This window comes from Panicum virgatum, chromosome 3N (assembly GCF_016808335.1).
Source record: "Panicum virgatum strain AP13 chromosome 3N, P.virgatum_v5, whole genome shotgun sequence".
NCBI lineage: Eukaryota > Viridiplantae > Streptophyta > Magnoliopsida > Poales > Poaceae > Panicum > Panicum virgatum.
The window spans coordinates 13,289,449-13,304,480 of NC_053147.1; the positions used below are offsets into that span (position 1 = coordinate 13,289,449).

General features: G+C 40.0%; 1 protein-coding gene across 4 annotated transcripts; it reads left to right on the forward strand.

The window, feature by feature from the left end:
* The first annotated feature begins 248 nt into the window (after positions 1–248).
* LOC120664417 (TATA-binding protein-associated factor BTAF1-like) lies at positions 249–15,032 on the forward strand. Of its 4 annotated transcripts, none has more exons than XM_039943632.1 (29): positions 249–535; positions 858–1,007; positions 1,321–1,415; positions 2,381–2,598; positions 2,695–2,752; positions 3,834–3,915; positions 4,644–4,990; positions 5,329–5,437; positions 5,536–6,115; positions 6,205–6,337; positions 6,439–6,507; positions 6,710–6,921; positions 7,185–7,425; positions 7,961–8,134; positions 8,244–8,669; positions 8,746–9,183; positions 9,310–9,429; positions 9,508–9,993; positions 10,174–10,712; positions 11,201–11,690; positions 11,855–11,923; positions 12,451–12,555; positions 12,638–12,856; positions 12,949–13,203; positions 13,311–13,360; positions 13,668–13,777; positions 13,854–13,936; positions 14,262–14,474; positions 14,557–15,032. In XM_039943632.1, the coding sequence occupies exons 2-29, from the start codon at positions 959–961 to the stop codon at positions 14,722–14,724; spliced, it is 6,138 nt and encodes a 2,045-aa protein (XP_039799566.1). In that variant the 5' UTR covers positions 249–535; positions 858–958; the 3' UTR covers positions 14,725–15,032. The 4 variants fall into 4 exon arrangements, with proteins under 4 accessions (XP_039799566.1, XP_039799569.1, XP_039799568.1 ...); XM_039943635.1 differs by having other exon boundaries at positions 254–535; positions 4,644–5,232; XM_039943634.1 differs by lacking the exons at positions 249–535; positions 858–1,007; positions 1,321–1,415; positions 2,381–2,598 and having other exon boundaries at positions 4,639–5,040; positions 14,557–15,024.

The following is a 15,032-nucleotide window of genomic DNA, read 5'->3' on the forward strand; positions in this document are numbered from 1 at the left end:
ATTTACCTCAATTTGCTATCTTTCCAGAGTTGATGAGGAACGGACGTCGAGTTTAGTGGTTCGCATTACATCTGCTCCGAGCTAAACGGAACCCTCTCAAAAGAAAAAAAACTAAACGTCTAAACGGAACCAGGCCCGTTGGGAGCCCAAGTATATATTGGATAGCCCATTTTCACCCACCCGATCGTCCAGGAAGGAAATATCCAACGCAAAAGCCTATATAATAACACCCAGGCGGCCCTGGCCACGACCTACCCCAGAGCCAGAGCCACAGGCAGCCCGAGCCCCCCCGACACAGCGACTCGACCACACCAAGCCGAGAAGCCAGGCCACGAGCCCCCCGACCCGGGGATCCGGCTGGGCGCGCGCGTGCGCGGTGGATTGGGCTCCGCTCGCCACCCCCGACCCCACGCGCCCCTCCCTCGCGAGGGCTCGCCCCCCTCCCTCCACCCCCTCCCCGCGATCCCCTTCTTCGCCGCCCGGCGCCGCCGCACCCGCGCCGCCACTGGGCGCCTCTCTCCTAAGGCCCCTTCAGGTCCGTCTCTCATCCACCTGCCTCCCTGCGGTTGCATGCGGTGCTGATTTGATTACTAGATTTGAAATCCAACTTGCACCCCGCGGTTTCGTTATCCCGACGGAGCGCCTCACGGGCAAATTAGTTTCGAGGCTTCGCAGCTCCGCCTAGTCCTGCCCCGTGCATGTCGCTTCAGCCTGCAATCTCTTTTTTTTTTGGGGATTTTTTTGGAGGGAGGGATTTATTCATATTGTTATCACCTTGTCACGTATTATGTTATTTCAGTGAGCTTAATGATGTTATTTCTTTCCCTCCTGCCTATCTGTGCCTTCTTCGTTCGCAGAGATGGTATAATTTACCTACCAACTACTAACTAAAGGTGGTGAAGTATCCCTTCCCTAAGTACACTCCCTCGGATGACACGTCTGCTAGTCTGCATCATTTATGGCCCAGAATTCGTCCCGTCTTCACCGCCTCCTCACATTACTGGACAGTATCCTTTCATCTGTTTACCCTTCACTCTTCAGAGATTCTATTTCATATGCAATTTTGATAGCTTTTTGCAAGTGCATTTAAAATATGCTTAGTTTGCAAATGAGTAGATGTTATTATAACTCCTGTATTGTACTGCTTCTCGAAAAATAGAACTAATCTGGCACTTTTGCTTAGTGCAATATGCAACTAACCATGCTAAAATATACCAACTCGATATCTATGGTAAATAGCTAAGATAACCACCTAGGGGAGTCATTCGGGTTTCTCTGTTGGCTTATCTGTCCATGCAAAATTTCTTTAACATCAACCAGCTGGTTCGACACAAACGACAAGGTTTGCGGCTGCACGCCAAATTGGAGAAATTGCTAAGTCCCATCCCCAGGAGCTAAATGCATTGCTTAAAAAGGTACAAAGGTGGCATGGATGTTGCCAATTTTTTAGCTCTTCAAACCTGGAACCTTAGTGTTTGCATAATGATTTGTGCTGTATAAGATCCAATGTACATTTTTGCTGCTTAGACTCACACCTGTATGATAGCACAAAAATGTGCCATGCTGCTATCTTGTTATGCACTTCTGCTACATTTGCGATTGTGTATAAGTTGACAGATAAATAGCAAAGATAACAGTATGATTTGTGATTTTCTGTTTGAAATGTTGATGTCTATTGTGTGAAAAATTCCATTTATTTCACTGGTATCTTTCTTTTTTCCATTCATGTTTATTACAAAATGATACCAAAAGGATGAACATGCATGAGGGACTACACAAATCACCTACAGTAGATAAGAATAGGAAAAATTCCTCACATGCCATTGGTTAAACCCTAAATCCCTTATATGCCACTGTTAGTGACTGCGGGGGGACCCATATGTCATAGACACAATGATGGCATATGAGGGATTACGTTTCTTGGTGGCATATAAGAAAATTGCCCGAAGAACATGACCATCAGCCCCCTCTCAAACCATAAACAGTGCCTGAGAAAGGAGAAGATGCTTGGGCTGGTGAGGGTCCCCATGCAGCCGCTCAGTGGTGGCTAGCATTGCGACCAAGAGCTCATGCTCTGATGCTACTTGAGTTGAAGTGGAATGGACTTTCCAAATTGAATATATCTAAGAAGGACTGAATGTTCATGATGTACTTTTGCACAAAGCACTTTGCACTGTATCACAATACAGTACTCATAAATGCACTATAGACATTGTTGATACGTGATGTCATCTCATGTATTTGAGGAATATCTATGATATAAACACTCTGTCAAGTGATATCTTCTGTTGATATTCTGCCATGAATCAATGATTGTTCTTTGCATGGCTTCCACACATATTATTTGGCTGAAATTCTTCTTGTTGTGTGCCTATTGTAGGTTTCTCAGTACACTCGTAGTAAAAGTTGGGACACGAGGGTTGCAGCAGCTCATGCGATTGGTGCGATAACAGAGAATGTCAAACACACATCATTAAAGGACCTATATGCTTCTGTGGAAGCAGAAAAACATGTTTCTGGGCTGTCTGATGGAAGTGATGATGCTAGTTCATTGCCACATGCTGATACTGCAGCAACATCTGATCTTGCTTTTGGAAGGTTTTGCTGGAAACCTTTAATGTTCAATAGAATTTCCCTCCTTTTCTTTTCCTTTTGTGCCCTCACTAATGCCGTTTTATTTCTGTTTACTCACAGCTTCGACATAAACAGGGTATTGGAATTTGGATCTCCTTTATTGGCATCGGGTGGACAGGTGTGTTCTTAGTACCAATATTTTTTGGCCTCAAGATTTGATGAGTAGATTAAGGATTTTTAATGCAGTTTCGAGTTTCTTTAGGGTTCCATCTTTTTTTTGGGATTTAATTCAAAATTTTCTTTTAGGGTGGGGTATACACCCCCAATACATTCTTACCTAATGTATCAACACTTTTGATTATGTTACTCATAATATTGTAAATGGACAACAGACTTTAAATGCTGAAATAGATTTATCTCTTTTCCAGCATTCTCGTTTCATTGGGTTACACAGTTATTTACTGGTATTTTTAACCGAAAAAAAGAGTGGGCAATGGATAAATGTGGCAACATGACCTGCAGCTCATCATAATAAGAAAATATCTAATATTCAACTGAAGCTACACACAAGAGAAGTTCAAATTTTGGCACTTGGTCTGTATCAACATCCATGTTTTCAAATCGTCTAGTCGAACCTAGTCGCCATGGGACCGATCAGACGACTAGTCGTGATTAGTCGTTGATCAGGCCGATTAGTCGAGCTTAGTCGGTCCTAGTCGTCTGCCTAGTCATCCTATGTGTCCCAGGACCGATATGGTATATGTACTACATATTACTTAATAAAAAGCAAGTATGAAGGCAATAATAATGGTCGATTTTTCACTTATTTGTGAGAGATGATTTGTGAACTGTCCAGAACTCTGTATTCCTGTCCCATAGTTCATATTCCTCTCTTAGCCTCTATATACCAAAAACCTAATGGGCCACCTTGCCAGCCCATCACCGGCCGAGGCCCACAACTCAAATAGCCCACAAAACAATCTCAAGTCTGATCGTTTTCCAACCTGATCGTGCGACTAATCGCAACTAGTCGACGACTAGTCGGACGACTAGAAAACTAGTCGCCCAGATCTACTCGGTGTCCCTTATCGGGGTCACCGGACCGATAAGCCTGACTAATCGCGATTAGTCGGACGACTAGATAACATGGATCAACATGCATTTTATTAAAGTTAACTAACTATTCCATTTCAAATATTTTCTCTTTGTCAATGTAATATGTGAAATTGCTAACATATTTGCTTGTATCTGACTTGTAGGAATATGACATTGCAAATGACAATGGCAAGAATCCAGCAGAGCGCCTTGCTCGCCAAAAGAAAAATCTTTGGCGCCGTTTAGGTTAGTTTTTACTTTAGTGACGGAGAAAAGTCAACTTCAAGGTTTTTACTGTGTTCCACAATATGTTTTTTCAGAATCCCCAGACTTTGAGTTACATTTGCCGATATGTTGCTTAAAAGACTGATTAGCTTTTTTGCTGATCTGAATTTAACATTTACCTGTATTGCATTAATTCCTCTGCTACAACATGCTTACCCCCATTGCCCATGTTTAAGAGAAGGTCGGCATATCTATAATGCCTTCGGAATGGGTTGAGGTGGCAAAACATATTTAACTCTAGCTAGATTTTGTTGGGTCTACTTTTTTTAAAAGTGAATCTAGAGGATAAGGAGTTCATATGCTATAAAATGCAGGGAGTAAACTGAAATAGTGCAATCACATTTGAATATACATATTAAGGATCGCTAGAGATCTAGCAGCTGAAGTTTAAGACCATTTTCAGCACTGCTTACATCTGTTGGATTACTTCATTGATTTGAAGGCATGGTTTGGGTTATAAAAAGATTGAAATGCTGCTTAAATAGAGGTAGTAGATGAGTAGTTTCCTAATGCCACTTTAAATCTTGGAAAAGTACTACTATAGTAAATATGAAGCACCACCTATTAAATTGGTGACATGCTGCTTCCATCTTGTTTTGACGATGTATGAGTAAAACTGTCTTTGCATATACATTAGTGTTTTGGAATGCTTACACAACTTTTTTTGTTTTGTTTTTGTTCTAGTGCAGGACTGGATGTATGTGAGCAGTTTATGGATGTTAATGATGTCATCAAAGACGAGGATCTGCTTGCCCAAAAAAATTATTGGGGTTCGCATGCACAAAATAATGGATTTAATTCATTCAATACTGGTCGTAATATCCAGCAATTGGTTTCCACCATGGTTCCTAGGTATCACAAGCAACCTAACTTTCGCTCTAGGCGATTAAGTGCCAGGGAGCTCAATATGCTGAAGCGTAAAGCAAAGAGTAATGCAAAAGATCATACAAAGACTGTATCTGAGGGGGATGAGGTTACACTAAAGAGTCCCGCACCATCCAATGGAGCTACTTCTGACCAAAGCGGTGCACAGAATGTATGAATTATCGAACGTGCCATTTTGTCTCTAAGATCTTGGGATTTCCTGTATGTTCCTGATATATCATATTTAATGTAAAAATAGATTCCAGACTAATCAGAGGGCTCAGTGCAGCTATTTTCTGTTCAACTCTTATAGCTCTTAATTTCTCTAAATGCAATTGCTAGCATGGCCTGTATGTCTACTCATGTGGCAGTGTGCTGGTGCATGGGTGGGTCAGTGTGCTGCCACTTGCGCTAGTATGTTGTGGCTGTTGTTTTGTCTGGGAATTCATATTAGTTTGTCCAGAGCATTCGTGGATGGGTTATTTAGTCGTTTCCATTATCATGTTTCAGGATGCATTGGATATAACTATGGATGAAGACAATCTGGAGTACAGTGAAAATGGGAGATGGCCTTTTCAACAATTTGTGGATCAGCTTATTCATGATATGTTTGACCCTAGTAAGCCCATCTGATCTCCGAATATGTCTCATAATGTCTTACTTTGTCTCTTTCTCGATTGGAGTCTTACATTCTTTTAACTTTGCATTGCATTTTAGTTTGGGAAGTTCGCCATGGTACAATTATGGCTTTAAGGGAAATTTTGACACATCAAGGTGCTTGTGCTGGAGTATATTTTCCTGATCTGAGCTTGCCTTCTGCTATTTTGGATGGTAAGACCAACTTTGAGTTCCTTAAAAGGGCTCATAATATTGATCTAAACGATGATCATGTGGATCACCTCGAGCCAGTGTTTAAGAGGCATAAGAAAGAGCAAAATCCTTCTGAATCTATGTATATGGACTATGATAAGGAGATGTTTAACGACGGTCATTCAAAAACAGAGGCAAATCTGAGCAATGTGCCTACTTTATCAACTGGTGAATTAAGTTCTGCTCATGTAAAAGTCGAGCCTGATTTCTGTGTTGATGATTCAACCGACCCTGCTAAAGAGGATTCATCATGTAAGCCAGTACATGGAAAACTCAACTCCACATCAAATCCAATGTCTCATATGCATGCTCCAGAAAATTCAAAATTCATGAAACTGATGAAATTAGCCAAATATTCTTATATGAAGAATTGGGAATTTCTTCAGGATTGTGCAATTCGCTTCCTTTGTGTACTTTCACTGGATCGGTATGCTTCTCTGGATGTCCAGATATATGGTTCATATGTAAGCTTTGTTATCTTGAGACTTATTTCTTCCTATCTTGTTCTGTTTTCAGCTTTGGTGATTATGTATCAGATCAAGTGGTGGCCCCAGTTCGTGAAACATGTGCTCAAGCTCTTGGTGCTGTGCTGAAGTACATGCACCCTTCTTTAGTATGTCATACACTGAATATCTTGCTGCAAATGCAGGTGTGTTGTAGTAGTCATTTGTCTCATCCTCACAATTTTCAAAACAATGCTTTCTATTCATCATCACCATCTCTCTCTGTCTCTGTTCTTTGTTCTTTCAGCGCAGACAAGAGTGGGAAGTTCGTCATGGGAGTCTCCTTGGCATTAAATACTTGGTTGCTGTTCGGCAGGTAATGGCTAATCAAGATTCAGTGAACTGATAATATAACAGTGTAATTGCTAATCAAGATTCTGTCCTTGTAATACTGTTAACCGATACATAGTATCAAAATTCAGAATGGCTGCCTTGTTGCCATTTTTGCCAACTAAATATTTCAGGAGACATTTTTTTCCATTTTGCTGATGTAACAGTATTATTTCTTGCCTGACCAGGAAATGCTTAAATATTTGCTTGACTATATCATTCATGCTTGTAAAGCTGGTCTGGAGGATCCTGATGATGATGTCCGAGCAGTGGCTGCTGAAGCCCTGATCCCAGCTGCTGACTCTTTAGTTAGGCTGAATGATCAAATGCTGCATTCAATCGTGATGTTGCTTTGGGATATATTGCTTGACCTTGATGATCTAAGCCCATCTACGAGCAGGTATACTTAAATTCTGTTTCCCTCATCTGACAAATATATATGATTGAATAATATGGGCAGATCCGATCACTTAGTCCATTTATTTTCAATTGTTTTTTTCTTTTGTCTTCTGATGAAACTGGCCACCTATTACCTTTTGTTTTGTTGCATCTGTGGAGTTTTTTTGTTACTTTTTATTGCCATTTATTCCTTTTAAGTGGATTCATTTATGTCACTGGAAAAGCTTTTGTTATCTGATGTCCTAGTTTTCTTTTCATTTTCAGTGTAATGAACTTGTTAGCAGAAATATATTCGCAGCCAGAGATGGTCCCAAAGATGCTCGGCACAGCAACTTCAGGGGAAATGGGAGAATTTGATCTAAACAAATTAACTCAGACTGCTGAGCAAGAAGGGAGATTGACATCTAGTGAGAACCCTTACGGTCTAGCCACACTGACACCCCGTCTGTGGCCCTTTATGAGACATAGTATTACTTCAGTTCGGCGTTCTGCCATACGTACACTGGTATGATTTTTTTAGATTCATTTTGGTCCAAGTGTGCAGCTGCTGTAACATACATCTGCCAAACTTACTCCCTCCGTCGCATAAAGACCGTTCGTTTAGCCTTCAAATTTTGTCCCACAAAGATTGTTCATGTAGATTGTAGTAAAGTTCATCTAATTAAAGCAATATCAAATACCAAGAAGAATAATTGCATAGAGAAGGGTATGGAGCCAATCAAATGTTTATTTTTTTAGTTCCAATGCATTTGCATTTATTGAGGACCTAGGGAATCAAATAAACAACGCGGTTTTCAATCACAACTACTATGGTTAATTAGGGGTAACATGGTCATCTTCCACTACTAGTAACATGTCTGAAATTTTCTAAACGAACAGTCTTTGTCGGACGGAGGGAGTATAATTTAACCAATCCATCAGCAAGCAATACAAATTTGCAGTTTTGCTATTGTCATGAGTATTCATGTGCTCATACAGGTTTTTCTGTATCTCTTATTGGGATTTCCTAGTTAACTGTGAAGTTTTGTTTTTTCGTGTAGGAGAAGCTTCTTGAAGTTGGGAACAGTAGGAGTTTATCTGGAACTGTCCCTTCTAAATTCTGGCCAACCTCAATATTAGGAGATGCACTGCAGGTTGTCTTCCAGAACCTACTTTTGGAGTCAAATGATGAAATTCTTCAGTCCTCTGAAAGGGCTTGGAAACTTCTACTTCAGGTTATTTTGATGTTCTGGACATCGCTTACTTACTAAATCCACATCAGCTTAACAATCTGGTCTAGCATACAGTGACATTGATGAAAAAAAACTGTTTCAATTATTGTAGTGCCCTGAGAAGGACCTTGAATATGCTGCGAAGCTATATTTTAGTAATTGGGTACAACTTGCTGCCACTCCATTTGGCTCAGCATTGGATTCAACAAAAATGTTTTTACCAGTTGCCCTTCCCCGAGGAAGTCGTTCAAGAGCTGCTGCAAAGATCAGATCTGCTAATCTAGAGCATGAGTGCACAAGAATGATCTCGTTTGGTTCCACAGGGGAAAGTACTTCTCATGAAAAACATTTTGATGTTCCCTCAAGTATTTCTAAGATAATTGTTGGTGCTGATTCTGACAAATCTGTTACTCATACACGAGTTCTTACATCAATGGCACTTGGGCTTTTTGCATCTAAGTTGCCTGTAGGCTCATGGCAATTTGTTCTAAGTCCACTAGCAAATGATCTCATGTCTCTCTCAGGAGTTCAGAGACAGGTATGAGATGGTTCAATCATGTAAATTATGTCCCTATGTTCAGTTACTTGTTAAACTCATGTTTTTGTTGCTTCAGGTGGCTTCAATGGTTATCGTTTCTTGGTTTAAGGATCTGAGAGGTAGAGATCCTGTATCAGTGGGTACATTACTAGCTTTCCTATCTTCCGTGAAAGAGTGGTTACTGGACTTGTTGACCTGCTCCGATCCAGCATTACCTACAAAGGATTCTGTGCTTCCATATTCTGAACTTTCAAGGACATACACGAAGATGCGCAATGAAGCCAATAATTTGCTTCACTCAATTGATTCTTGTCCTGTTTTCAAAGATTATATTAATGGCTCAAACCTTAATGTTGATGTGCTGGGTGTTGATGATGCTATTAACTTTGCATCAAAGCTTTTTTTACCATCGGAATCTGATCTTCCTTCAGAAAGTGAAAGAATTGTCCTGAATAACATAGAATCAGCAAAACAAGGTCTATTGTCTACGTCAGGTTACTTGAAATGTGTTCAGGTATGGGTATGTTCAAATTATTGTGTTCTCACATTTATATTACTTGAAAAATGCTTGATATTTATGATTTCCTAATTGTTTGTTTGTTATATATTTACATAGGCTTTGTTTGATGTTATTATGCAGAATAATTTGCATGTGACGGTTTGTTCTTTAGTGGCTTCTGCTGTAGTCTGGATGTCAGGTTTGCCTAGTAAGTTGAACCCAGTCATTTTACCTTTAATGGCTGCCATAAAAAGAGAACAGGTAAATGACTTAGCTTTTCTTGTGATTATTTTGTATTTTCTGCATTAACCGTTATGCTCAGATTATTCTGTCATCCAGGAAGAAGTACTTCAAGATAAAGCTGCTGATGCACTTGCCGAGCTCATTTGTAGCTGTGTTGGCCGCAAGCCTGGCCCCAATGACAAGCTAACCAAGAATCTCTGCACATTGACATGCACTGATGCTAGTGAGACACCGCAAGCTGCAATAATTAACTCAATGCAGGTTGTTGAGGACCAGAATTTACTGTCAATTGGAAAGCGTTTTAGCAGTCATAGGTCCAGGGGTCATACGGTTTCTGGTAGTGAAGAAAGGTCAAAAATGGAGGGCTTTATTAGCCGCCGTGGATCAGAGTTAGCTTTCAAGCATCTCTGTGAGAAATTTGGACCGTCATTGTTTGAAAAACTTCCCAAATTATGGGATTGCCTTACTGAGTTTCTTAAACCAGTAAAAACCGAAGATGGTCCAAAAGATGATACGAGTATTGCACAGCTGGGCAGATCGTACGAGGATAAGGATCCACAGTCACTCATAAATAATATCCAGGTTTGTTCCATTTAGAGTTTATTTGGATCGAGTGTTTTGGGTGCTTTGTATAAAACTACTGTATTGTCTAGGCTTATATCACCTGTTGGCATCAAACCCGTATGCAACATCGATTTGAATCCTTTACTGTTAGCATGGTTAGTTCTGCTCACATTTATCTGTCTTTCCTTGTTTTTTCAGGTCGTTCGTTCAATTACGCCTCACTTGGCTGAGCCCTTAAGGCCTCAACTGCTAAGTCTCCTTCCCTGTATTCTTGGGTGTGTTCGTCATCCTCATGTGGCTGTTAGACTAGCTGCTGCAAGGTGCATCACATCCATGGCAAAGTCATTGGCTGATGATGTGATGGTTCTGGTGATAGAGAATGTCATTCCGATGTTGTCTGATCTATCTTCTGTTTGTGCAAGACAAGGGGCTGGGATGCTTTTGAGCCTTCTTGTTCAGGGTTTGGCTGTGGAGTTGGTTCCTTATGCTCCGTTCCTTGTTGTTCCACTTCTGAAGTGTATGAGTGACCCAGATGGTTCTGTTAGGCAGACTGTGACTCACAGTTTTGCTGTTCTCGTTCCTTTGCTGCCATTATCAAAGGGTGCTTCATTACCAGGTGGACTAAGTGAACGCTTATCTAGCAGTGCTGAAGATGTGCAGTTTCTGGAACAGCTCCTCGACAACTCCCAAATTGATGATTTCAAGCTCAACATCGATCTTAGTGTTGAATTGCGAAGGTACATATCTAGCATAGAAGTTCTTTTCATCTTAACATTGATGCGTGATACCCTAGCATAGAAGTTCTTTTCATCTTAACATTGATGCGTGATACCTTTTTTTAATCTTAAATTAAATAGACAGTAGTATGTTAATATCATAATTTGCCCACGTGCTATTCTACACCCTAGGTGTAGCTACAACCAAATAATTGCTGAATAATTTTTCAGTAATAATCGCCACATGCGATTACTGAACATGATTCAGTAATACGGCTACTCGGTTCATAAATTTCTGGTCAGTTTGTTCAGTATTTTCACTGTTGGGTGTAGAATAAATGCTACACCTAAGGTGTAGAATAGTATTACCGCATAATTTTGTAAAGAGAAAGATTTTATGATGATTGAATATTTAGTTTACTTTATACGTTGAATTATACTGTGCATATGTGCAATCCCACAAGCTTCCTATTGATGCTTATTTAATTTTTTTTTTCTGGTTGTTACAGGTATCAGCAAGAAGGGATCAACTGGCTCGCATTCCTTAGACGATTTAAGTTACATGGAATTTTGTGTGATGATATGGGGCTCGGTAAGACACTCCAAGCATCTGCTATCGTAGCAAGTGACATTGCCGAATCGCGTGCTCGGAATGATGAGAAAGATCCGACATCTTTGATAATATGCCCTTCTACATTAGTGGCCCACTGGGAATATGAAATAGAGAAGTACATAGACAGCTCTATCATGAAACCTCTTCAGTACGTTGGTTCTTCACAGGACAGAGTCACACTCCGTAGTCAATTCGATAAGTTTAATGTTATCATAACATCGTATGATATTATACGCAAGGATATTGATTTTCTTGGGAATATCCCTTGGAACTACTGTGTTCTGGATGAAGGGCACATAATCAAAAACTCAAGATCTAAAATCACGTCTGCTGTGAAACAGCTGAAAGCACAACACCGCCTTATCTTGAGTGGCACTCCTATCCAGGTAAATTTCAGGTGGAACTGAAACTCTTGTTGATATGTACTCCGCACTCTCACCGTCTCATTCCTCTTTTTATTGTTGGCTTGATTTTCTTTGTTATTTTATGTATGTGACCCATCAAATTCTATTACCTTGTCTTGACTTTGAACATTACATCCGAATCGCAGAATAATGTCTTGGAGCTATGGTCTTTATTTGACTTCCTTATGCCTGGGTTTCTTGGTACAGAAAAACAAGTAAGTTATGTTTTGGATACAAGTTGCTTTATGAAATAATATTATTTCATCTTTATGAAACTCAAAGCTAAGAATTTGTACCTCATGCTAGCCCTTACAAAAAAACTTAGTTTTTGGTATCATCTTACTGAGTTTACATTAGCTTCCCAGTCTGTGAGCTTTTTGGATTTTTATCTGGTTTTCATTTTTCAATCTAGATTTTGGCTCCAGAGATTGTAACTTTTAACTCACCACATTATATTTTTGCATCAGTTGCCTCTATCTTTTAATTCTGCTGAATGTACCAGGCTGCATGGTAGAGTTAATTAATCAAGGTTCAATAGAGGAACCTGGAACAAATTCAAACTAAATTTCACTAATCGAGGTTTACATAAGGTGATTTAAGTGAAGTGCAAATAAATAAACAAACTGATTTGCACTTTCCGAAAGAGATAAATGTGCTTAATTATATCCGCTAAAGAACATGTTCTCTCTTTGTTCTGTTCTTATCTGAAGTATTTTACACTGAAACCCATTGTTCTTTACAGTTCCAAGCTACATATGGAAAACCATTACTAGCAGCCAAAGATTCTAAATGTTCAGCAAAGGATGCTGAAGCTGGTATTCTTGCAATGGAAGCGTTGCATAAGCAGGTCATTATTATTTATAGTAGATTTTTTAAAATGATCAATGCTGTGACCTTATAAATTAATAAATTCGGCCCTGCTATACCAGGTCATGCCATTTCTACTGAGAAGAACAAAGGATGAAGTTTTGTCTGATCTTCCAGAGAAGATTATCCAGGATAGATATTGCGATCTGAGTCTGTTGCAGCTCAAACTTTATGACAAATTCTCGAGCTCCAATGCAAAAGAGGAGATTTCAACTATAGTGAAAGCAAATGAATCGGAGGAATCTGCACCTCAGCCAAAGGCAACTCGTCATGTGTTTCAGGTGCTGCAGCTAAATATCATTTACTTTTTATTCGTTTACATATATTTTTTTAATGGGATTGATTTCTAACTAAATCTGTTTTTGTAATGCAGTCATTGCAGTACCTATTAAAACTCTGCAGCCATCCTTTACTTGTAACTGGAGAGAACCCTCCTGATCATCTTGTTGATCTTCTGAAAGAAATAGGTGTGGGGTCCGGCGGTGAGCTTCATGAGCTCCACCACTCACCTAAGCTTGTTGCTCTTCAAGAAATACTTCAGGAGTGCGGTATAGGGTCAGAAATATCAAGTCCTGATGCATCGACGGCTATTGGGCAACACAGAGTTTTGATTTTTGCTCAGCATAAGGTATGGAACCTGTCAAAATTGTGGACGAGAATTTTGTTCTTCCAGACTTTTCATTGTCATCCTTTCCGTAAAATTCTTGTCTCATGATTCAACTGTCTTTTGTTCAGGCTTTTCTTGACATTATTGAGAAGGACCTGTTTCAATCTCATATGAAAAGGTGAGCTATATGATGTGTATTGGTCTCGCTGTATGGTGTGTGCTTCATGCCTTCTTCCTTTGCCCCTACTGTTTATGTGCCTTCAAACTTCATTATATTGCAGTGCCACTACAAAACTGTTTAATCGCTGAGGCTGATCTGGTTGCCAGTAATATCCCTTTGCTGATTTGGCAGCTTTGCTGTGCACGCACTTTATATTTCTTAACGAATTCTTGATTTTGGGAACATGGACTATGCCTATGATTTTTCTTCTGCTAGTGTTTTTTTTGGGGCAACCATCTAATTTAGGATTATTGATGTCTTGCAGTGTGACATATTTACGGCTGGATGGCTCTGTTGAAGCTGAGAAGAGATTTGAAATTGTTAAAGCATTCAATTCAGATCCAACCATTGATGTACTTCTGTTAACAACCCATGGTAGGTTTAGAGAACTCGGCCACTGGGGTCTCGTTGATATGTTAGGAAAGCTTGCTCTGATTCTTTCCTGATGCAGTTGGCGGGCTTGGCTTGAATTTGACATCTGCTGACACATTGGTCTTCATGGAACATGATTGGAACCCAATGAAGGATCTTCAGGTACATTTTGCCTAATGTTTCGTCATGATGTGATGCTATCTGTTCATCGCAATATTTTTCAATCTGTTTTCTAATTTGATGCTGTTAAAACTAAAAAAAGGCAAGTAGCTGTACTATAATGGAAGTATTTTCAGTCCTATACCATCGATTACATTTTTAAGACTAAGTGGATCCTTTGCCCTCTGTGAATGTTTTTTTTTCTATTATAGAAAAATTCTGAAATGGAATAATATATGAAAAAAACTCAGACCATGGGGGAGACTCCCCCCTTGAATTTGCTCCAAGGAGGTGGAATAAGTGGAATAATATTATTCTGCTCTTATAGGCGATGGACAGAGCACACCGTTTGGGGCAAAGGAAAGTGGTGAATGTTCACCGTCTCATCATGCGTGGTACCCTTGAGGAGAAGGTGATGAGTCTCCAGAGGTTCAAGGTGTCAGTTGCCAATGCTGTCATCAATGCTGAGAACTCCAGCTTGAAGACCATGAACACTGACCAACTGCTTGATCTGTTCACATCTACCCCTGCTTCGAGAAAAGTAAACCCTTGGAGCATTTTGTTTTTGCCATGTAGAGTAACACGTGCAAATGATTTGTTTCTGATCCTCTCTTCCATGCCAGGCATCGGTCCTTCCACGGGGCTTGAGTAGTGACCAGAGTAAAGATCCAAAGAAATCTGGTGGCAAAGGCTTGAAGTCCATTCTCAATGGATTGGATGAGCTTTGGGATCAGTCACAGTATGCTGACGAGTATGATCTGAACCAGTTCCTTGCGAAGCTCAACGGCTGAACATAGAGGATCACTGGCTTGTGTACAGTGTAAAGTAAATTGGGACGTGCGGTCAAGGTGGTTCGCTAATTTTGTTGCCAACCTCAGTAATTTCTTTTGTTGTTTGATAGGGTAAGGGAAAGAGAAGATCGCAAGATCAAATGCGACATGGCTAACATATAGGTGATTGAGGTATACGGCCTCAGTTTTTGTTTAGTCTTTTGTTAGGAGGCGGCTTAGGTCTGGTCGTCAAGAGGCTGTAAAGTTTTTGAGGAGTTGTACATACTTTCTGCTTACCTATTAATCAAAGCTGCAACTTCTTACAAATA